This window comes from Dermacentor variabilis, chromosome 6 (assembly GCF_050947875.1).
Source record: "Dermacentor variabilis isolate Ectoservices chromosome 6, ASM5094787v1, whole genome shotgun sequence".
Taxonomy (NCBI): domain Eukaryota; kingdom Metazoa; phylum Arthropoda; class Arachnida; order Ixodida; family Ixodidae; genus Dermacentor; species Dermacentor variabilis.
The window spans coordinates 61,339,090-61,362,887 of NC_134573.1; the positions used below are offsets into that span (position 1 = coordinate 61,339,090).

General features: G+C 47.2%; 1 protein-coding gene across 1 annotated transcript in view; it reads left to right on the plus strand.

Moving 5' to 3' along the window:
* The window catches only part of LOC142584178 (uncharacterized), a 31,536-nt gene extending 8,289 nt beyond the window's left edge, over positions 1-23,247 (plus strand). Inside the window, exons 3-5 of the mRNA XM_075694344.1 lie at positions 6,676-6,740; positions 7,461-7,547; positions 22,931-23,247. Of these exons, the coding sequence (XP_075550459.1) occupies positions 6,676-6,740; positions 7,461-7,547; positions 22,931-23,055 (277 nt within the window). The 3' untranslated portion in view covers positions 23,056-23,247. The remainder of the gene's footprint in view (positions 1-6,675; positions 6,741-7,460; positions 7,548-22,930) is intronic.
* The last annotated feature ends 551 nt before the right edge of the window (positions 23,248-23,798 follow it).

The following is a 23,798-nucleotide window of genomic DNA, read 5'->3' on the forward strand; positions in this document are numbered from 1 at the left end:
CTCATGTTGTGTGCAGGCGAAACGGGAACGCTGATCTTTAACGAACACACGAGTAATGACGTGGTAACATTCAACAGGAAGTCATGTCCGCAGAAAATAAACGTGCGCAGCTTGCACCAGTGGTGCAAGGATGGAGTCAACAGTGGAGTTTGTGATCACCTAGCTTTTACGTGACTTGCTGAAGTTGTTTGTAGCTTTCGCGAGGTTATGCTAGCTTTTGCTAAGTTGTTGCTAGGCTCAATTGGTGAAGTTGTTTCTAGGTTTTGAGAGGTTTTCCTCGATTTTGCTAAGTTGTTGCTTTGGCGGGCTTGACACTCAAAGTTTTGGAGCAGTCGCAGGCCGGCATCGCTTTCGCAGTGACGTCGGGCGTTCAGACGCCGACTATCGCGTTTCCTGAACCGAAACTCGAGATCCTTCACTCAGCCTCGTCTCTTCTCAGCCGCGGCTTCATCGCGGTATTCCGGATCAGCTCGGCGGCGATGCATCGCTTTTCGCTTGGCAGTACGGCACTCTTCCTGGTAATCCGCTTCTTTTTCGGGCGTCCAGACTTCCTTCGGTCTTCCCATCGCAGAAGCACGTACGCATGCAGCAGCGAAGGCTAGAGGTGCGTCGCTCCTCGTCGGAACAGTCAGCGCGCCGGCTGTTCCGACCTTTTACTTGCCCGTGCCGTCATGACTCCACCCTACGTGCGTGGGATACGAGAAGCTTACGTAACTCGGTGCCCTCGCAGGTGGTTGCTAGGCAAGATGAGGCGGCGCACAGCTTGGCTGAGTTTCCTGGTAACGCTCCACGGCGGAACTCAATCTTGAACAGCTGGGCTGTTAAAACGTCATAAACTCCGGATGATATAGATGAACAAAGAAATGACCTACTCAAGCGTGTACCAGGATGATATCAAATGAAAAGGATCCCGAATTTAGCAATAATGAAGTGTGTGGCACTGGAGCTGCAATAAATTAAAGGTGAATTAACACAATGAGCTGAGCGCTTTGGTAACTCTGCATGCTCCTAGGAGTGGGCCGTGAAACGCGGATAAAGGAAGTAGTCGACATGAGCGCAGACCAACTACTGGTTTATCTTACAGCGTAAGCTGTTAACGGTAATTCCAATAGCCGTTTCTGTTGGTGATGGTGTCCGCCGCCTCCAGCGGTGTATGGTGTTTGTAGCAGCTATTTCTGGGAATGTGAAATTGAGTACATATTTTCGCCAGGATCAAACTCGTTCCGTCTACGTGGGAGTCAGCTTCTTTGCCTCTGAGTCACGCCAACGCAGCGCCGCTGAAAATGGCAGGGTCCCTGTGGCGAAGCACCCCAGAGCACATGATGGACGAAGGAGGCATTTGCTGGGATGGAGTAGGAGGGGTTTGCTAGGGAGCGTCCTCAGGACTGGTTCAGCGTAGTCTACGGGATTGAAGTTCCAGGATGGACGTTGTAGGTCGAAGGACCCTCAATCACTTGCAAAGACGTTTATTAGTTACCGAGGTTTGGGACCGATCGTTAGAGCAGGGCACGGATTCGCAACACGAGCGGCATTCATGAACAAAAGCGCTGACGAGGACGAGCCAATATGACGTTCCTATCCTTCTCTACACAATATATATAACAGCTGCGTACTCTAAGCTCAGGCAAACACACACATGCGCCTAACAAATGCATACAGTGTGGCGGAAGTTCCTGAGTGGCGTACGGTCTTCTCACATAAGCTGCACTTTCGCTTAAGAAGGATGTTGTAGATCGCCGGCTTTCGGCATGGCGATCCATAGAATCCATTGTATGTATAAACAGAGTGCTATGAACATGTTTTAGGGAGCATCGTCCGTAACTGTAAATGGTAGAAAACTAATTGAATGTGAATTGATGTCAATGTCCTTCCTAAGCGTCCGTTGACGACATTGAAAAACGTGCAGCATCCCTACAATCTGTGAAACAGTCATCTATGGTCTCGGCACGTGGACATCGCCATGTCGACAGTTCGTTAATCATGACACAAAGCAGCCCCTCGAATTTAACGAAGATTTAACAGGGAGTGTTTCCGAACGCCAACGCTTGCTGGAAGGGAGTGGAAAAATTCCCTATACACGCGTCGTAGCCCGCCAGAGATACGACGCGCTGGCTAGCTTCCCAGTTCTTTTCCTCCACTGTGAATCAATGTTATATCTCTGCAAATAGCTGAACACTCTCCCAGCGCATTTACTTTCTTGCATATTCCTAAATCATTGTTCATAATTAATTTTAGTGTGAGCTTCCCTCACCCCAAAACTTTTTCAGCCCATATCACTCTGCACACCTTCATTTGTTGTGCCTTGCGATGTCAGGTTTTCACCGCGTAGCATCCATACATGTGCCATTTGCACTGCAGTTACTTGTCATTACACCAGGTGGCACGCCATGTAGCAATTGCGTAGATAGTGGCTCAAGGTAGATGAGAAGTCTTCCAGAAGACAACAAGGAATAAGGAGATATATAAATATTTATGTAATTAAAGATATGTGCGGCATACCAGATTAATTAGAACAAGCTTGGTATCTATTTTTCACCATTCCATTTCGAAGCATATGCCATAAAAGCAGCATTATCATCATCATAAAGAACAACAGCCGCGTACCATGCTGCGGTAAAGGGATATAGTGCGACAGGTAGTCTAAGCTCCCGTGTTTACTCTTTATATATAGACGGTATACACGGTATGGCGCCTCCTGGCAAGGTACGAGCCGCGGCGGAAGGAGTGAATAGTGGAGCTACGGGTACGGCTGCGACAGGCAACATCGGGTAGAAAAGACCGCTGTGCAGAGAGAAGGACAAGCCACAGCTCGCTGTCAACGTCCGCGGACAGCTCAGATCGTTCTTGTGAAAACAACGCGAAGAAATTTCGCGAAGGCCCTGTAGTGCCTGGTGCTGAAAATGGAGCGCCCATGAAGGTGCTCCTAGACATTCTGTTGGGACTGCGTTGCGTGGCCGCGCAAGCGCAAGTTCCTAAATATACACCTAATGGGATCATGATCACCTAATGGGATCACCTAATGGGATCATACACCTAATGGGATTTTTATTTATTCACTTGTATGAGACGTTTACGTCTTGTGAGGTGTTCACATGTTAGAGCGCACTCTGAACTCCATCAAGCGACGTGACGATAGACCCGATAATGCTTTCCGGTTGTCTTCACCTGCGTTCAAATGACACTACGACCAGCGTTATTTGAATACTTTTTTTCGTTGCGAAGTGCTCCTTTTGTAACTTGCGTTCATGTGCTAGTGTGCCAGTGCTCCAGCGTATTACGTCTTTGGGAGAGGAACGCCATGTGCGTTGCAGCGGCTGAGCGCAACCTTGGTGTGGTGTGCGGCTAATGCCAGTTCTGCATTACAGCCTTTCCATAGCCTTCCGTGTCAGATCAGCTGCGAAACCATCGAAACCGTGTGTAGTAGTAAAACAAAGCAATCGCTTTAATGTGTTTTGAAATGTGTTATTTGAATCCTTGGCTAGCGAGAGGGTTGGGCGGCGGCCGGTAGTCTCCACTAGAGCAACAAGAATGCGTGAACGCGTGAGCAATCTAAGAGAGTTTCGGATCGCGTGCATCGGCGAAGGCTAACTTTAGAGACGCACGAACTGTTGTGTGAGACTATGTTAAATCTCAAGAATATGAAGGTTTATATGCGATAGTTGCTAGCGGTGTTGGGCCACGCCTCGTTAGCGCCGGTCCTTACTGTGATGGGGTGTGTGTGCTTCCAATGCCGAAATCCACTCGGCGTTCTTTGTCGAGATGTGCCACATCGTATTGATTGCTCTTCACCACTTTATTTAGATTGACTCAACAGTGCATTAACTGTGTACAGTATTGCAGTGGTAGCAGGAAAAGAGAGATTGATTGCGTAGAGAAAGAAGCGCGATTTCCTGCAACACTTTAGGGAGCCCGTCCTTGGACAAGGCAAAGAGGAAAGAAGAGAGATAAGGGTGATTGTGGCGGTCGCACCGCAGCTGATAGTGTCAGGCAGGTGTCGCATTTATAGTTCAGACACCAGCCCTGCATCTTCCAGAAACCTACAAGCAGGTGTTTCAAGGCAAGCTGTGGTGCCGGCCGGCGAAGAGAAGTGGTGACGCTAAGCCTGCAGGAATGGCTGAGCCGGCAGTTCGGAAAGGTGGACAGGGATGCGATCTCCTTGGAATGGGTGGGGCAGAAGCAGAGCAGGCGCTCAATCGTCTCGACCTTGCCGCACGCAGTACATTTCAGGGATGAAACCAGGCTCTCGCTATACTTATGGGTTGCCATCCAGGATCAGCCAATCCTGAGGCGCTCCATGAAAAAATGGCTACGGAGAACGGGGGCGCTGTTTGGCGGTGACGCGCTGATCTGGACAGAGTCGCGCAACGTGCTGCTGCAACATGTGTCTTATATAATGAAAGCGTTTTACAGTGGTGCCTGCGCGTGCATTGGAAAGATGCCAACCTTCACAAGAGCGTCTGCCTTCACTGTGCTGTGAATGCTCACCCGCGAAAAAGGACTCCGCCGAGATCGTTGAAAGTCACTTGAGATGATGCATGAAGCTTGGTCACTAGCATGGTGACGCCAAGGCAAGGAACCTCCACTCGTTGAAGAGACTCAAGCCCCGGCTGAGAGTCGGAGAGGATTACGACCAATAAATCGGAGAGGTCCTCTTCCAGCAGGTTCGCATCCAGGCGCAGGCCAGCTGGCTCTGCATCGGACATGTGCACCAATTTCAAAAAGGAGGTAGGCCGGACTGATTCCTGCGGATCTCCGCAACCAACGAACTGAATGGAACTCACAGCATTTGGCACCCGCATACGAATGGAGCGCCCTGTAAGGAAGCACATGACGATGTACGGAACTCTCTCCACGACCCCAAGGCCATTGAAAGAATGCTCAATGACCAAGTGAAGCAAGCCATCAATAAAAGGCGCTCTCTACGCCCAGAAGGATTAGAAATACCACTTCTTCGGAACCCTTGGTGTCCTCCAACAAAGAGATGACCTTCGTGATAGAGTCCGCCGAGCCCCGTGATGGCGAAACGCTTTCTTATGTTCTGCAAAGAACCCGAGATGTCTTGAGATGCCCTCAAGGCGGGCCAGGGCAACGAATTTCCGCTCCATACAGTTTGCTGAGACGAGAGAGACGGGCCTGTAGCAGGCGAGTTCCTTGACGGATTATTTAGGCTTTAGTCTTTAGTACCAGCAAAACGACAGCCATCAGCCATTCGTTTGGAAGGCGGCCTGGCCACTAGACGATGAGGAAATCAAGCGACCTGTCCTTTTCTGGTTTATCCAGGTTCTGCATAATCTGGAAAGTGATGGTATGCAACGACGTAGCAATGCGTCACATAACGCTCCCATACCAGCTAGGAGCTCGTCACGCGCGATGGACCTGTCGCATGGGGTTACTACCTATCACTTCACCCAGTCGGGATGGTCGCTCTGCAAGCAGCAGCAAGCACTAACTCGAGGTCCATTTGGCTTTCTACCAGATCCTTCTTGCCGTTCCACAAGGCGATCACGACGGCCACGATGCGCTGTCGTAATGTGGAGCCTGGTAGGAAGCACCGCAAAAGTTGCCACATCCACAAATCACAACCAGCCTCATAGATGGCTGATCAATATGCCAGCTTTGCCGTCGCCTGAAATTTACTTGACGTCCAGAGGCGGGGTAACTATTCGCGGCAAGGCAGTCCAGTCCTTAGGCTCTTTGACACGCAGAGCTCAGCGCTCCCATTGGAGTGGCACAGCAGTCACAATTCCGCTACAGGCTGCTTTCGTGAAATAATCACGGGAGCAGGCCCTATCGCCACCGCCTGCGGAGGAATGCCTGGGCTTCGTGCAGTAGACAAAAAGAATAGAAATCACGCTTGTACAGCAGTTATCATGCCGTGCTGGCGTCTTTCCGGAATCCTTTCGTAGTAATGCTCTAATACTACTGTCGTCATTGCACCGTCCTCATGTTCACCGTCGTGACTTCTTCGCTGATTCTCCGCAGCCGCCGCCATACTGCCTAGCAATACGTGCAGACGATTATTTGGGCCGCCTCATGAGGCACCGTTATAGACGGCAGCGCTATACTTCGCAAGTTCTATTCATTTGTCTATTTGATTTCTAGATTCTTCATAATGGTTTACTGGCATTCTTTGTCAGTCATCTTTGATTGCTCCTAGGCGATTATATCCTGCATGACCGGCGAAGGGTTAGCAGTCTCGCTCTCAAAAAGTAATTCCTGTGCTTGCCAAAGCGCCGTAGTGACACCGGCAATGGCGCACGCAATTGCATCATCGGCAATGGCATTTAAGGGATCCGGCCCACTCTTATGACGACGGAAAAGGTTCTTTCGCTTCAGAAGGCTAAAGTATAAACGCTTGCTAAATGATGACCCGTGAGTTTGCAAGGTCGCAGAAGCCTGAAAATACTGTTTTCCTCATTTTCACCTATAACATGGCTTTCTGCTGATATTTTCCTTCTATAGCGCAAATGGCGCATATATACCTTGTACGTCACACATTGCGGGGGCTTTATCCAATGCTATTTTACTTATCGCAACATACATGCGCCAGTAAGTGCAAGCAAATGATATTCTACGCACTAATGATGCATTGTCTCGAGCTCCGCAGGTACAAATGCCTCAACTAAGGAAACATATGCATAGCTCTCAATGTGCGTTTTACTATTTAATTTCTAGAACGGACGTCCGGTTCACCTACGTTCTTAGTGGGCCCGACACCTGTGTTGGACACATAAATAATGGTAAGTAAAATTATTCCGTATTTCACAGGTGTAAAAACAGATAAGCTTTGGAACCTTCCTTCCCCTTTTACTTCACATTCTCGGGCAAGAGAGCCTTGCAGAGGCAGCATAAGTGTTTTCCATCGAGGCGTTTAGGAAGAGACACAGAGGTAGTACTATCGGTAATTGCAAATAATAAGGCTGAGAACTAGTCCAAATTACTAATAAAGGGAAACTAATTACCACCATCACTGAAAAATGTTGAATCAACTGTAATCTTTTAGAATTTTCAATAAAAGTTTCTCTTACGTTCTTTGTGGAAAACACACTTACGCTGCCTATATGCGGTAATCGCTCATCCTTGAAACAAAATTCGCAGAGGATTTCTTTTCCTAAAAACGTGGCAAAATTGCCACATATTGAAAAAGCCGAATGTGTTTGCTTAAGCTCGCCATTTCATCAGTATTCTAATCTTTGATAAGTAGAGGTCATGCACAGCGTCTGACTAATATTTTACGTGCCATGTCACTTGGTGTCGTAATGTTTTCTTACTTTCACGTAATATTGTTGTACCCGCACTTTCAAAGCACTCATTGTCGTTTAATGAACTTCAATTATAGGTTCGTGTTGCACGCCTTCAACCTATTTAAACCAAGAAATAAATAAACAGTGACAGTATTCTTGAAAGGCGGCTTGTCAAGTAGCTCCGCTGAATACGAACTTCAAACTTTTCCTTTTCAGACACCACACACACGTTTGACGTCCGAGTTTTGTACAGCGATTATGAAAACTGCATTGTTGACCAAGCGCTTATGGGAAAAAAGGAAGGTGAGATATTTTCAAAAAAAGATTGTTCAAAGTGAAGATTCTGCGGGGATCTAGGGGTAAATGCTAGAGAAATGCAATAGCATTATGGCGTACTTCTTTGAGGTCCCGCATCAGTGATTTATACCATATTTTACACGCTGCACAGGGTAATTTAGGAGCTCACTCTACACACACATCCTGTTTCTTCAGAAGTGAAGTTAAGCTGTAGATCTATATATATATATATATATATATATATATATATATATATATATATATATATATATATATATATATATATATATATATGTGTGTGTGTGTGTGTGTGTGTGTGTGTGTGTGTGTATAGTGAAGTGCCTGAAACGATACCCCTGTGAAGATAAGAAAGACGACAACCGAGACTTGAGGTTCAGGAGAAGAGGAAGTTCTTTAAAATGGCGGGCTAAACAGACCGTCTCACTTTTATTTCCTTACATTTTTGGCACAGCCACTACAACATGAAACTGATGTAGGTCCAGATAGGAACCTGCTGACACCATGATCGACGCGGATACGTCCAAAGTTACCAGAACGACGGTAAAGCTCAGCTCAACGAAGTTGCTTACCTGGGTCGCGACCAGGTCGGGTACAACTGTGGCCGGACTCCTTGACTAAGGAACCGTGAAGATTTCTGTCAACATGGGAGAGTACTTTAACTTCTTCCAACCAGTTCAACGAAAAGGCGCTAATGATTATCAACCAGACTTCACCGCAGTAATTCTGCAGCTCATCCAGACTCAACACGAACAGTTAGAAACCCAAAAACAGCTTATGTCTGCTATGATACAAGCGATGTACCGTAAGAACTATCAGCGAGGTGACACCATAAAACCAGACATGTTCGATCGGCCATCAGCAGTTCCAACTTCCTGACTGGACTTTTCGGAGTACGCTTGTGTGCCGCACCAGTGCGTGAGTGTCGAAGACAAGATACTTAATTTAAGCTTCTGTCTGTATGGCTCTGCAAGAAAGTGGCATGATATTCGGCTTGTGGAACACGTTAGCGACGAGTGGACTCAATGGAAGAAGAGCCTGGTGACCTGTTTTTCCTTAAACGTATTACAACAGTGGGATAAGGCAATTGCATATAAACACACTAGTGGCAGTGTCCGCGACTACAATTTTGAAAAAAGGAGACTACTTCAACTTGCCGATCATAATTCACCAGAAACAGCAGCCATGTCTCTCGTGTTGCTCGCTATCAGTAAAGAGTGCCAAACACAATTGCACGCTTGGCGGATGCAGACTGCAAAAAGCCTTCTTTACTGCCTGAAATACATTCTTGTAAAAACCACATCATGCGGCGATCAGCGTGGAAGCATTGTCATCAGAAAGCCAAACCGCCATCGTGCAACCCCACCAAATGCACTACATCGGCCGAAACGTCCGAATGTGGAAACGCGAAATATGCCCACTCAGGATGCAGCTCAGCGGCTTTATCTGAAAGATATGCCACTGTATATCTGATAAATAACAAAATTCTTCGTGCAAGAATGATAGTAGATAAAAAGGAGGTACATGTTCTTGTAGATGCAGGCGCATCCGTGAGCTTTATAAATTAAAGTTTGGTAACGAGTGGTCAAATCCGCAAAGACAGGAATATGGAGATGTGTAGTTACGATGGAAAGGCAAGGCTTTTAAAGAACTCAGAAACAATGCAAGTTGAATTCAAAGATACCGCTATCCTTCTTGAAGCGATAGTAACGAGCGCCGTCGAGTTCATGATAATATTGCCAAGGCCAGATACAAAGCAATTGAGGGTCAACACCTCATGGCCGGACGAAATTACTATCGAGCGCGCGCGAGATGAAGATAACAGCGAAACAAGCGGAAATCTCCGATTTGTGAAAACGTCAGACGATGATCCCGGTACATACCGAGAACTGGTATGCATTAACTGTAACAGTAAACACCGTTTATTTAAGTGCCAGTTAAATTAAGATGCGCAGCTGTTGCCTGTAAGAAACCTTGCAGTCTACCACACGAGAAAAAGTTGTGATTGAAAAAGAAACTACAGCAGATGCTTGCAGCGAGAACTATAAGACCTTCCCCGTCAGCATATGCTTCTCCCATTACAATAGTGCCAAATGAAGCTGGAACATTCAGTCTTTGTACTGGTTATTGTATGATTAATAAACAAACAGACCTGTTTACGTTTCCTAAGTCCCGCATTGATTACAGTATTAATGAAACAGGGGAATGTCCTTGGTTCTCAAGAACTAACCTTTATAAAAAATAACGGCAGATATCACTCCAGGAACGGTACAAAAAATACACCACCTTTGTGACCTCATTTGATACATGAATAGAACAGGCTCCCACTCGTCCGGAAAAATTCAGGGGCATGGTTCCAAAATATGATGAACACTGCGTTGGAACCTCTGACTAGTAAATGCTGCAATGTGTGCGTCGATATCAATGTCCATTCTCGAAGAAAAGACGAACATGAGCGGCATTTATCACAAGTTTTGAATACTTTGGCAAAAGCAAATTTGAAGATCAATTTAAAAAAAAAGAGTGAATTCTTCAAGAGATCAATGGTTTCTCTAGGAAGGACTTTTGATGGTCATACAAAAAGTACGAAGGAAGAGCTAGTGCAGAGGATTAAAACTTTAATGAAAACTCGTGATGTGCACTCTTTGAGGGTTTTCCTTGGTCTCGCTGGACATTCCAGGGCCTTCATGGAGGACTTTTCCATGAAAACTAGGTGTTTGACAGCATTGACCCAAAAAGACATCGTGTTGATTTGGAGTAGGCAATGCGAAGACGTTTATCAAGAACTTGCGAAGACAATATCGTCGGAATCTGTCTTAGAACTTCCAAACTTCAATAAACCTTTTGAGGTGTGTACTGACGCATCCCACTATGGAACTGGCGCAGTCCTCTATCAACGAGATACCAGTAAATCAACTGGACCCCAGCTGAATGTAATTGGATGTTACTTATACACTTCCAGCAAATCGGAAAGAAGCTACATTACCACTGAAAAAGAGATATTGGCCGTCATCATGGTATTGAGGTACTTTCGCCCTTACCTCGAAGGTAAACACTTCTACTTATTTACGGACAACCAAGCATTGACTTCTTTGCTGAACATTACTCAACCTAGGGCAAGGATTGCTCATTGGGTCAGCGAAATCCAGCAGTTCGCTTCGACGTCGCTCACCGTCCTACAAGGACGCTCCTCGACGCGGACGCTTTATAAGAATTGCACATTCCGGAGACTGAAATAAGTAAAAACCAGCAAGTCGCAAGTATTTGGCAAAACCACACAGAAGAGATTGTATTGACGGATGGAAAGTTTGAGGTACCGGAAACAATTCGGCAGAAGAGTTTGAAGCTTTATCACGACAGCCCCAACTTGGCAAGGCATGACGGCTTTTGGAGGACATATATTAAAGTGCTTCAACGGTTCACATGAGAAAATATGAAAAAGAATGTACACAAGCATGTAAATAATTGCCATGATTGCCAAGTGAGAAAACAAAATATAGGCCTAATTGAATAGAAATGACCACACCTGTGTACTCCAATAGGTCATTTGAAGTTGTGCACTTAGACTTTGGCGAGCTTAAAAAGAAAGGAGGAAGATTACGTAAGACGCAAGCTTTTCTGGTTACTATTGACCTATATGCACATGAATGGCAGCTGCAAACCAGGTAATGAAGAGTCCCATGCAGTCATTTCGCTTATGCAACGGGAAATGTTTAAGAATGCTAAAGACAGTTTCACCGACAATGGTCTAGCATTCAAAAGTGAAGGTGTAAGAGCATGGGTAGAGGAAAAGGGGATCACCCTACGATTCACTACACCATACTATCCTGATGATAATGCTCTGGCCGAGGGATTGATCCGCGATTTGTAGACATGTGCAGAATTATATCCAAACTTCCCTGGCGGATAGAACAGCGCTCTGGAAGCTGCTGTCTAGCATCACAACCGCTCCTATACGGCTGGCCTTGGGTGCACACCTCCGTTTGCTGCCTGTGGAAGCAGCCCATTGCTACCGGCGTATCATCTCCTGGGAATAGCAGGCAAGGCCATTTTACAGGAACGTGCCAGGACAAAAGAACAACAGCACGAGCACAAGCTATCAATGAAGAAATCTTACGACTCCAGACATCGCTATAAACTTCCAGACATCAAACCAGGTCACTTAGTCCTTGTACGCAAAGAGCTGGACGTCTCGAAGTATCCATTCACCGGCCCTTACATGGTAATCAAAACAGTGAAGCAACTCGGGGTTCTGAAGGCCAGTTCTTACGAAGCACCAGGGGAGAAGATTGAATCCAGCGCCATCGCAACATAATTCCATTTTACCACAGGAGGGGAAAGAATCAAAGCCGCGGCGAGTGTAACATGCCTGAAGCGGAACCTCCGTGAACATAAGAAAGACGACGACGGAAGATTGGGAATAAAATGGCGGGATAAACGAACCATCTCGCTCTTATTTCCTTATGTATACATATACATATATGTAAATGGATTGGCGGCGTTTTTCGACAAGAAATCGAGCTCACACCTCCCTGCAGACTCGCAATGTGGCTGCCGCGCGGGGCATTGCTCTTAACAATAATCGCACCTATAGGAAACACTCATGGTGAACATAGTATCAGAGGGTCGCAATACGGCTTCGGGCACTGTACTTGGAAGGTTTCACGACTGCGTTGGTGCGTTGCTAGCGTGACAGGCTCGACCATATAGTTCACAGGCGATGTCTCCGCTAATATGAGAAGCCAGCAGGAACAGCTGGAACACAAACTCACATAAGGGAGCCTGGAAGAAAGTGATATTGCTGGTGGTCATTGCCACGTCGATATTTTTTTGTCTACTATTGTAAAAGAACGGCGAGCAGACGGCATTCCTCGGCGCGGCGGGCGGCTTCAAAGATGGGCGTACAGTCGGATGAGTCGCGTATGTACGCAAGAATGGTGTCGAGCCTATCCAAAGGTTTGAGGCCATACAAGAAGAGTGGCGAAAAGCTTGTGGTGGCCTGTGGTTCAGTGTTGCTAGCCTACATGATGAATGGCAAAATAAGGTCCCAATCAGTGTGGTCAGAGGCCACGCATTTGGAGAGCATGTTGCCAAAGGTGCGGCTAAAGCTTTCCGTCAGACCATCAGCTCGAGAATGGTAGACGGTGATGGTACTATGTATGATGCGACATTCACCAAAAAGAGCGTTTACGACTTCCGAGACGGCCACATGTCTTCTATCGCTCAAAACTTCGCGAAGGGCTGCGTGACGCAAACTGGAGTTTTTCAGGAGGAAGGATGCTATATCACGAGTTATGGCACAGGCAGTTATGGCACTGGCAGAGTGGCTGTTTCCGCGCGTTACGTCAAGTGGTCGATGGCGGCGACTATCCGGTGGTTTCCAGTAACCATGCTAGGATGGGGTCCATACAGGCAACTGCCAATACCATCGTGGAGCGGTGGAGCGGATCAGAGACATGCTGAGCAGAAACCTTGCGGTGTTGGCACTGAGGGCAAGATCGAATGTATTTAAATACAAAGGCGTGCAAGCCACGCTAATGAAACCTGGAGCGAAGTTTGGTGTACGTCTTGAAGACACCCGCAAGTGTTGAAGGCAGAACATCTATCAGCCCGAAGATGTCGAGGTATGACGAGCAACTACTTGCGAACGTCAAAGATGTAATTCCTACAATACAGACAGCCATTCCGAATATTGAAGTGGGTTACTTGACCGCCTAAAGTTCGAGAAGGCGCAGGAATAGTCAAACGGTTTATAAGGGAGGGGATAAGAGAGTTGCTCCAAGAGTCCTTGCGTTTCTCGGAAGGGATGTCGCAGGCTGCTGGGAGCGAAAGTACTTCGCCGACGGCAGACATGCAGGCAGCCCCTTCAGTTGGCATGGGTGAACGGCAAAGCTCATTGGCATTGGTGTGGCGGCAGCCAGACCTGTAGATCAGGTGCACGTTGAAATCTTGCAACCGTAAAGCCTTGCGAGCTAATCGGCTTGAGAGACCCTTGTACGTGAACAGTCAGCGAACGGCGTGGTGGCCTGTAATTGCGCCGAAAGCGCGACAGCAGTGGTAGTGTTGAAAGTTACCAAATGCGTCGATTATGGCCAAACATTCCTTCTCCGAAACGGAATAATACACCTTTTCTTTGGTGAGGGTGCGGCTTGCCTATGCAGCGACGTACTCGTCGAATCCAGACTTGCGCTGCGCGAGCACAGCAACGAGTCCAACCTAGCTGGCGTCGGTGTGTACTTCGATTGAAACCTCAGGACCGAAGTGACGCACCACTGGCGGCGAGGTTGGAAGACGATGCAATTCTTGGCAGGTATCGTCACAAGTGGGCGACCTGGCGTAATTGTGGAAGTCGCTTTGTAGAAGCTGATTCTGAAATTCTGAATAAGGCGGCCAAATTAAGAGCGGAGGCCAAGAAATCTGCGAAGTTCTATTACGTAGGGAGGTTTCGGAAAATCAGAAATTGTACGGAGCTTGGCGGTGTCATTAAGAATACTGTCTTTAGACATCAGATTGCCAATTTTGGGGAGCTGACTTGCGTCAAAGTGGCATTTACTCAGCTTGAGCTGATGGCCGTCGTCATTTACACGCTGTGACACTTCCTCTAGCCGAAAGAGATGGTGGGGAATATCGGGCGAAAAGATAACAATATTACCCAAATAGCCGAGCCACGTTCTTCACTTCAGGCTACGCAAAAGTTTCTCTATCATACGCTCAAATGTTGCCGAGGCGTTACAGCGGCCGAAATGCATGACGTAAAGCTTACATAGGCCATCTTGTGTTACAAAGGCGGTTTTAGTTTCGTGTTCCTGTGATATGGAGACGCGCCAAGAGCCGCTGCGTAAGCTGATTGAAGAGAGTTTTGAGGCAGTCAAGGCCATCGTCAATTCAGGGTAGAGGCTAAACATCTGTACAAGTTATCTTGTTAAGGCGACGGTAATCGACAGAGAATCGTTTTGATGCATACTTCTTTTTGTTAAGAAGAACTGGACATACCCAGGAGCTATCCAAAGGCTGAATGACGCCATGCTTGAGAATGTCAGCTGCTTCGTCATCGTTGGCACGGCGCTCTTTCACGGGTACGCGATATGGTCTTTGTCACAGTTGTGCACTGGTACCCGTGTCCATGAGATGACGAACAGTTGACGTGTGGTCCACGGAAACATGCTGGCCGACGAAAGAAGAACGAAACTTGTTGAGAAGGCGTAGAAGCTGGGAGCGTTAGGAAGCAGTTAGCGTGCCGGCGATGGAGCATCGCGTGCCGGCGATGGAGCGATGGGGTTAAAGACTACTCCGGCGCCCTCATGAGTGGCGATGGAATTAGTTGGCATGTCAATGATGGCAACAGGCTCGGCACACAGGACGCTGTCAACGCACTCCCCAGGAAGCAAAGTGAAGGGACATGGGAATAGTGTGTAGACGAGCAGTCCGTTGAAACCGGCAGTACCTTCTAGATGAGCGAAGAGAATCGGGGAACATTTGCGTCGAACAAAAATGGCAGATAGAGTAAAAGGTGCGATTGTGTCGGCAACAATGTTGCATGACACCGTGCCATGGGCCGATGAGTGTGGTGGAATTGCAACGTCTTCAGCAAGAAATGTTTTACCTTTATTTCAGTAGTGCCAAGAAACGGGGCATCGAAAGCGCTTGAAATCCCACTTAAGCACGAGCACTGCCGATCACGGATCCCAGCCCAAAATAGCATTGTGGGAACAAGAATACAGCACCAAACATTAGACAATGTAGAGAAAGCCGTGAATCGCAACGCGAGCGAGCACTACACGTAGCCACAGGCGTGGTGCGGCCTGCGCTTGCACTAGAAAGTGATGTGTTTCACAGTGGCGCTGTAACATTTCCCAGCAAACGGCAAAGTGAGGCACTAATAACTGAAACATGGGCAACAATGTCGACGAGGGCGAGTGCAGTGACGCCGTGCACATACACGTCAATAATATTAGTCGGATTGGCGAGAAGCCGCAGTTTTTCCGTGGGTGACGCAGTTACTCCCTCTGGAACTGTGGCGTTTGGCTTTCCTGTTCCGGCGTAGAGAAGCGAGGACGCATCGTCGTAAGCGAGCGGCGTTGAGGCGATGGCAAACGGCAGTTAACAAGAGGGCGGCGATTGGAGTATGCATACATCTGGGAGGGTTTTGGGATGCAGAGAACCGTGGACTGAGCATATAAAGCAGCGTCGAAGCTGCTTATATGGGCTTATAAGCGCTTGTCTGTGGTATTTGTTTTCTTGTGTCCTCGTCTTTTTCGCGCTGCTTCACCTCAGTTCTAAGTATGAACCAACTAGCCCTCATCAAGATCTTACTAGTACGGAGGTAGGATTGTGCTCGGCGCTGGCAAAATCGGGCGACATGGCTAGATAAACCACACGCAAAACAATTTGTCGCGTTGTCAGCAGTGCGCCATTGTTATTTGCAGTGTGGGCATCTGGGCTGATGGAAACGAGGAGCTGGATACAGTGGTTCGGCTGATGGAAATTGTGCAACGGTCTGAGATTATGGCCGTGTCAGAGCATCGGAAAAGCTGAGTGGTGCGTTCATCTCGGTATAGGCAACTGGAGGCGGCACCGGCGGAGTCTCGTGGGCAGAGGGCAAAGCAGCGCAATCTTGCTCCTGAATGGCCTGTAGAAGGTTGGAAGGCAAATGGGAGGGTGGTTGCCCGGCAGAGTACAGCAGTGAAAGCTGACGAGCGACCTCAGCACGAACAAACTCTCCCTGGCAAAGCAGTGCGTTAATGTCAGGAGTGCTTGCCATGCTCTAGAGGGTTTTGTCAGAGACCACTGGGCACTGCGTCAGAAGACACTGTCGGCAGAGTTCGTCAAAACTCTGGCAAAGCTGAATGAACTAAGAAACAGTGCCAGGGTGTTTCGATAGCAGCATATGAAAGACTTCGTCCAAAATGTCCTTCATGATGTTACAAACATCGTCTGCCTCAGACATTGTTGATTTCGCACGCCGGTAGAGGTTGATGACGTCATCTATGCACCTGGTGAACGTTTCATAAGTTTTTCTAGGATTGGCTTCGCAGGCGTTGTTCGGAGCGAAGCTTGCGCACTCCAGGGAGGCCGAGAACATCTCTGATGGTGGCCTTCAAGTTCGTCAACGTCAGGAGACTGGGTTCGTGGTTTTTAAACCATAGCTTGGTGACAAGCGGTAATACAAGGACGCGTTGTTGAGCTTCACGGCATCGTACCATTTCTTCGTTGCGCTTGCTCTTTCATACGATTGCTGCCAATCTCTAACGGCTTTGTCATCAGTGCCGCTGAGGAAGTGAGGATCCCGCTTTGCTGGGCTCTGGCATATAAGATGGCTGGTGAAAGCGGTGATGATGTCTGAGTGGTGTCGTCAGGCATGACGGACGGTATAGTCCGTCTGTTCAATTACAGGTAAGGGGTCGTTCAAAAACCGCAGCAGCAACCTCGAGCAAAATCTAAAGTGAGCAAAAAGCACGACACGGGAGCAGCAGGACGCATCGGGAGCCTTTTTAAATATGAACGTACACGTGCGGCGACAAAATACGTAGTTCAACACTATGTAATCATTCTGAAAAACTTGGGTGCACAGAACTATCCGACAAGAGAACTTGAGAGGAAGAGATATGAAATTCTCGCGCCAGATATTTCCGTGCGCCAAAGGTTGGCAGAATGATTAAACAGTTACCATCTACGTCTTTTCTAGTCGAACACCTAGACAGAGGTCCGTTCGCGGCAGTATCCTGAACACATCTGTATTTCATTGTGCTCTGTATTCCGATATGCGTGTCGTTGATAATAATTTATGGTGCGCACCGTAAGTTCTATTCAGTGCACCTAGTGCGTTCTCTCCTGTTTACGTGGTGCTTTTAAAGATGCGTATGAATTTTTGATGCGCTACTTTATTTGAACGAAAGCTGGTCTACCAGCCGAACATTTAAGTAAACCCGTCGTTCTTCCAAAAGGGTCGTCTTCTCTTTCCTGCACACACACACACACACACACAGACACACACACACATCTATACACACACACACACACACACACACATATATATATATATATATATATACACGGGTTTTATTAGCGGGGTCTTCAAGGGTGCCACGAGTTTAAGGGAAGGCGACGCTGATGAAAGCATCGTCTCGAAAGACACTAGTGACCAATAACGCGAGCAGAGCGAGCCGAGCGTTGGCGATGCGCCTGCGCGGAGGCGCGTCTTCTTCACAATCGGCCCCACCGAAAAAGCCAGCCTGCTACCTAGAGGTTGAAGGCAGAAGGTGATGATAGAGCTTACTACCCCACGTGTACGTGGTCACGTTCACGTCGGCGCACGTCGTCAAATTAAGAAATAGGCTCGATGAAAAAATTCACCGGGCATTGTCGCTCCTAGACGCAGTGAGGTCCGTGGTATTTTGGAACAAGTTTCGAGAAAAGCGCAGAAGTAAGCTCAGGAATAGCCAGTCAGATTAGGTACTCTGGGACATGCGTTGGAATTCGGAAATGAGTCACAGCGGCCTTCCTTTTGGTGCTGTTCTTGCGATATAAAGGTGCACACGAGCTTGCGGCACTCTTCGGCTTGTCGGACAGCTTCGTACACAGGTGGAAGCTCGGCAGCGTCAAGCCGTATGCAAGGAGATTGCCAATGGTATGCGAAGGTTCCAGTCCATACAGGTGGAAGAAAGGTGAAAATCCCGAAGTAGCTTGTATCCTGGTGCTGCATACGAACGTTGCAAAATGAACAACGTGGTCCCAGTTATCATGAACGAATGCCACGTACTTCGCAAGCATATCACCGAGAGTGCGGTTAAACCCCTCTGTGCCCAGGTTAGTCTGCCGCTGGTTTGCCGGGTTCGTTCGACGAATAATCGGGCATTCCGAAAGCAGAGCTTCGATGACTTCCAAGTGCAAGGCGTGACCTCTGTCACTAAGTGTCCTCGAGGCTCGCCATGTTGAATGATGAAGCGATGCAGAACGACTAGAAGCTACATCCCGCGCTATAGCATTTGGTAATGCAGCAGTTTCGGCTTAGCGTGTGAAATGGTCCACAGTAAATAGGATACCCTGGTTGCCATCCAATGTCATTGGAAGCGGGGCGTAAAGGTCAATGCCGATGAGATTGAAGGATTTGGTAGAGCACGGAAGCGGATTGAAGGCACCAGACGCGCGTAAAGGGGCTAATTTGTGTCGTTGAGAGTCAGTGCAGCACTGAACAAACTTTCGTACAAAAGTGCAAATTCCTCGCCAGTAGAAGCGACGAGGGATATGTTCGTATGTATTAAGCACTCTGGCGTGGCAACATTGCGCTACGTCGTGAAAGGAAACCCAAATTTCTGATCTTAAGCTGGAGACATTGACCAGTAATCACTACGGTCTTCGGGAGCGTAGTTCCGGTGGTGAAGCCACCGATCACGAAGAGCACGAGATGCTTGGCGTTGGATGGAGTTGGATACAGGGATGGTCGATGATACAGAAAGATAGACGAAGTATGAAGGGTCCCTGGATCACGCCGTTGTTCATTGCAAGCTGAGTCAAGGTCAAGAGATGAAATGAGAGCCATAAGATGACATGGAAAGTTTCATGCCTCTCCCGGTGGAATTCTCATCTCCAATATTTCTGTGCGGCCAAGGTTGTCAGAACAAGTACATGGTTTTCAAATACGTCTTTCCTCATCACACATGTAGTCAGATCTCCGTTGCCCTAAGAGTAAGGGTTTTACCAATGAGACAAGAAAACACCATCGTGTGAGCAGAAACAGTGCAGTATCCATTAGATTATACCTTTCACTTCGAAAGCGTCCGTAAAAGCGTTCATTATTTGCGACATGTTTACGAAACCTGTTTTCGACGCCGTGCAGATCCAGGGGCCCTATAACATAAAACTATTCCAAAATGTTTCTATTCCAATCTCCTGACGTCAAATTTGCGTAACCACCGACGCAAGCACCGGGCGGTCACCCACAGGGTTGTCTGTACAGACCAATCAAACACTATCCTCGTTCATAGGAGGTCACTTTTGTTTGCTTGAAAAACGAATAACATTGCCTACACTGAGCGGCTTGTCGTATCTAATTGGCTGACAAGAGGCGAGGAGAACGCTTAAGTGGAGAGGGATCCGTTGGGGCAGAGCCAGTGCACTGAAAATCGATAACCGGATGGAGAGGGTGGTGCCGGCGTCTGCGATTGGTCGGCTTTCCCTTACTTAGCATGTGGTGGCTGGTCGAAAATCGCGGCGGCATGCAACGGAAGCTTAAGAATGGCGCCAAAACTGACCCTCAGCAAAGAATAGTTGGCAGAATGAGGTGGTAAACGTGCCGAAAGTGCTCGAAAACGTTACACGGCTACGCAAGAAGTTTTATTATACGCAAATACACCCATGCTCTCCGGCAGGTGCGAGTAGCCAGCGTCACAGCGACCGGCGGCAGCTATCTTTTATTCCTTTCGGAACGGGGCAGCCTGCGGCTATTCCGAAGAAAATTCAGTTTTGTTCGGCATATTAATGCATCTTTATCGCGTTCACGTCACTTTGACGCGGTGAGTTTGTGCGGTTTTGTGACGTCGCGTGACAGGCAAGTGAACTGGGTGTGGCCCGAAAACTTTTTACCAATAGCCGAGGGCTAATGGCGAAAAGGGGTCGAATCAGAAATAACTGTTTTTCTTTTTTCTGCCAAATCATGCATAATCAGTGGGTACACATCATATCAGATGGGAAGCTATCGCGGTTTTCGTGACGTCAGGTGACAGACAGGTGAAGTGGGGGTCGTCGAAAAAAGTTTTTGACCAATCGTGGAGGGCTGAGAGCAGAATTGGAATAGAAAAGTTTGGAATAGTTTTACGTTATAGCGCCCCAGATCTGTCATGCACCCGCTGTAGCCTCTGTAGCTGCGCACGCATCCGACGCGGTGTTGTTGGTTAGCAAGCTATCATTGCGAGTGTTAGGGATGCTAAAACGTCACGGGCTCAAAGTAGACGTCGGTACGATTCGTGATTTTGTTTATTTCTCACCGTATTCTACCACATAATTTCATGTCTACGTTCGATGTGTGTGCTGTGTATCTTTTATAGACACATTCTAAAAAAGCAATAACTATTATTTCAATACGAACTTTCGAGAAGTGAGCTTGCGAGCTTCAGCGTATCTCGTCAGAATTGGCGGGCGGCGACGAGCGTTTTGTGGCGCGCAACGAGAGACTGGACGTGAAAACGGTAGTTTTGTCGGCCGACTACCGCGCAGCTCCTCTTGCGGTAGAATTTCGCGGTGCGAAGGCTCCAGAAGGGAGGCGAAGTGCCCCATTTCTTCCAGGTATCAGTAAATTTTCTCGCGTAACTTAGGTATATGAGGCTCATAGCATTCGTTTTCATCTTTACACAAGCAATATGCAGAGTGGTTATTACCATGCGATAACGTATTTTGTTCCTAATGCTTACCGTTCCTTTATTTACCCGTGTGAATTTATATTCGTGCAGCTTCGCTTAGTTGCCTTAGGTAAACACCTATGGACATCTATAGATTATTGTTTGACACCATACGCTGTCAGCTGTTTACAAAAAACGTGGGCAAAATATTGTTCGCAGTGTTGTTTTCTTCAGATGAGTGTGTTCTTATATTACGTAGGGTTCAATATAAACGTACTCCAGGAAAGCAATGGAAATTTGGTTGGTATTTATTATTGCCCTTACATCGAGACTATCTTCGTTAAACATCCTTTCTCGAGCACTGCCTAATAGCAGTATGCATTGAATCAACACTTCACTTGCGCTACGGATTGTGCGTTGCGACCACGGCGCAATCGCAGAAATGCTGCAGGTAACACTTGGCCTCCACGTTGGCACTCCCTGGAGCACCCAGGTCGACTCGACAACCACCACGATATTATTGCCGTTGATCTGCATTTTGAAAACAAACGCGTACAAGCGCATTATTCCGCATATGAGCTAATTATAGGTCGCTGGCATAACCAGTCGACACGAAAAGAGGGTCTGTTTGTAAGAACGCGCGTCTTTGTCCTTGATTCAAGATTGACGGCTCTTTGTGGAGGCGATGACCACTGCGCATATTGTCATCGCAGGGCCCATGGTACTCAATTTCTTTCTGTTTCTCTTAAAAACGAGGCACCATACAGAAGAAACCAAAGAGACAGTGTGTTTGGATTTGACTTGCCGTTTTGAGCTAGCACACTCAACTGTCGAGTGACGTGGCAGCAAATGCAACGCGATAGAATTTTCTGTACCACCGGTGCTAGAGCCTCTGGATCATACCCGTCAGCCCCTACAGGCATCTCCTATTTCTGCCATGTGCTCATCTTACATGTGCTTACATCTTACATGTGCTTCTGCCATGTGCTCTCTCTCCAGGATTCTGTCCGAATCCTGGGCAGCTACGTGGATAACCAAACCCCATCGTCCGAGCAATGCACAAGGCTAGACACGTACTGTGCATGAAATCGGGCGCAGAAGAGTTAATTCCCGGCAAATGGGGATGCAGCTTTGCAAGGCCAAATGGTGCTTCAAATTACAACTACCACCGGACGCGAGATTAGTTTGTGCTAATTGGCTATTTGCCACCTGTAAGATTAAGCGTGAAGGGCATGATTGTGAAGGGCAATTGCATGAAAGTACTTTTTTCGTTTCTCCTGGAGACTCTTAAAAAGGTGCACACATCAAAATTAAATATGTCGTTTTACATGTCAAAACCACTATCTGGTTATGAAACATGCAGTAGTGTAGAACTCCGGAATAATTTGCACCACCTGCGGTCTTTTAACGTGCATATAAATATAAGTACGTGGTTGTTCTCGCATTTCGCTCCCTTGGTAATGTGGCCGCCGTGGCCGGGTTTTCATCTCATCTCGTAACCTCGTGCTTAGAAGCTCAATATCACCACCACCAAGCAACCAAGGCGGGCAATGCACAGGTAACTGGCAAATGCTGGTCAAAGACAACCATGATTATGAGGACCAATTTGTTAGAGGTGAAGACATTAAAATTAATTATTTTGAGGACGGCTTGACATTTCGAGTTTTGCTGTACAGATATTTCGTTGTGTTTTAGAAATACCTGAGCGCAGCTGAGGTTCATGTGTATCAACTTTATCGTCAGCGAATGTGGTAAGTAGGATTAAGCAATGTCTTGTTATTAATGCCTTCGTGCTGCGCGATAATGCTACTACGTAGTTGGCACTGTAAATTAGGAAACCATTTTACCTGTCCAAACGGCCTTTGTAGACTTACATTTCTCGCAAATGTTGATGACGAATCCAATGTGAGCGGTTCTAAAATATTTTTTGCTTGCCGAGCCTGCACATAAGTGCATCTTAAGGAACACGTTTAATAATAAACCTTGTCGTCGCAAAGAACACTCAACTCACGATAATTTATATTGCTTCTGTTTCAGTTTGTTTTCTCTGGCAATCGAGAGAAACAGCGTATGATGTCCCCAAGAACTGCCTGGACGCTTACAAGAAGAGCTGCGGTGACGGCGTGACTCTGTACACAAAAGACGCCTGCAGTAGCAACTGATGTGGAAACATTAAGCACAGACTGGTACAGAATAGAAATAAATCTTTGCAGCATGTATTTGAACTTCTGTCATAGCAGCAGATTGAATCACGTTTATGAAGACGAAGGTTGGAATTGCTCAGGTGGTTTTTCAAGGCTGCAAAATTTGATTATTTTTGCTTGTCAAGGGAATGTGATAAGTCGCTGCAATAAATATATAAGCACATGAAGAGCGAATTCAATAGCATTTGCTCTACAATCCGTGTTCCGTTGGAGAATTCAGCGTGATAATTCATTGGAATAGATGTAGTAAAGACTGCTTCTTATTGAAGCCTGGCGGAGAGAGGTGGATGTATGAGGCGACTGTTCCAAATAATTAAGCCTCAGGAAAGCAGAGGATGGTGCGCACAGGTTCCTGTTCCTGAAAACTTGCCTGGAGCACCTATCTACGATGCAATAATTTCCAGTCCCTGAATAAAACTATGCCTCGCGTTTAGGGAGAGTATACTGAGGAATATGGAGGAACGACTGAGTAATATGGAAGAAAGTAATTGGGCTCGGAGTGCGTTAAGGTATATTTATAGGAAATACATTGATTCACAGTGGAGGAAAAGAACTAGGAAGCTTACCAGGAAGTATGCGGCCTGTAGCCTGAGAAACACAGCAACAAAGAACGTCAAGCGGAAAGTCACAGAGGCAGAGATAATGTCATGGGTGGCGGCTATGGAAAAGGAACCTTCCAATGAGTAACAACTCAAGAGGAA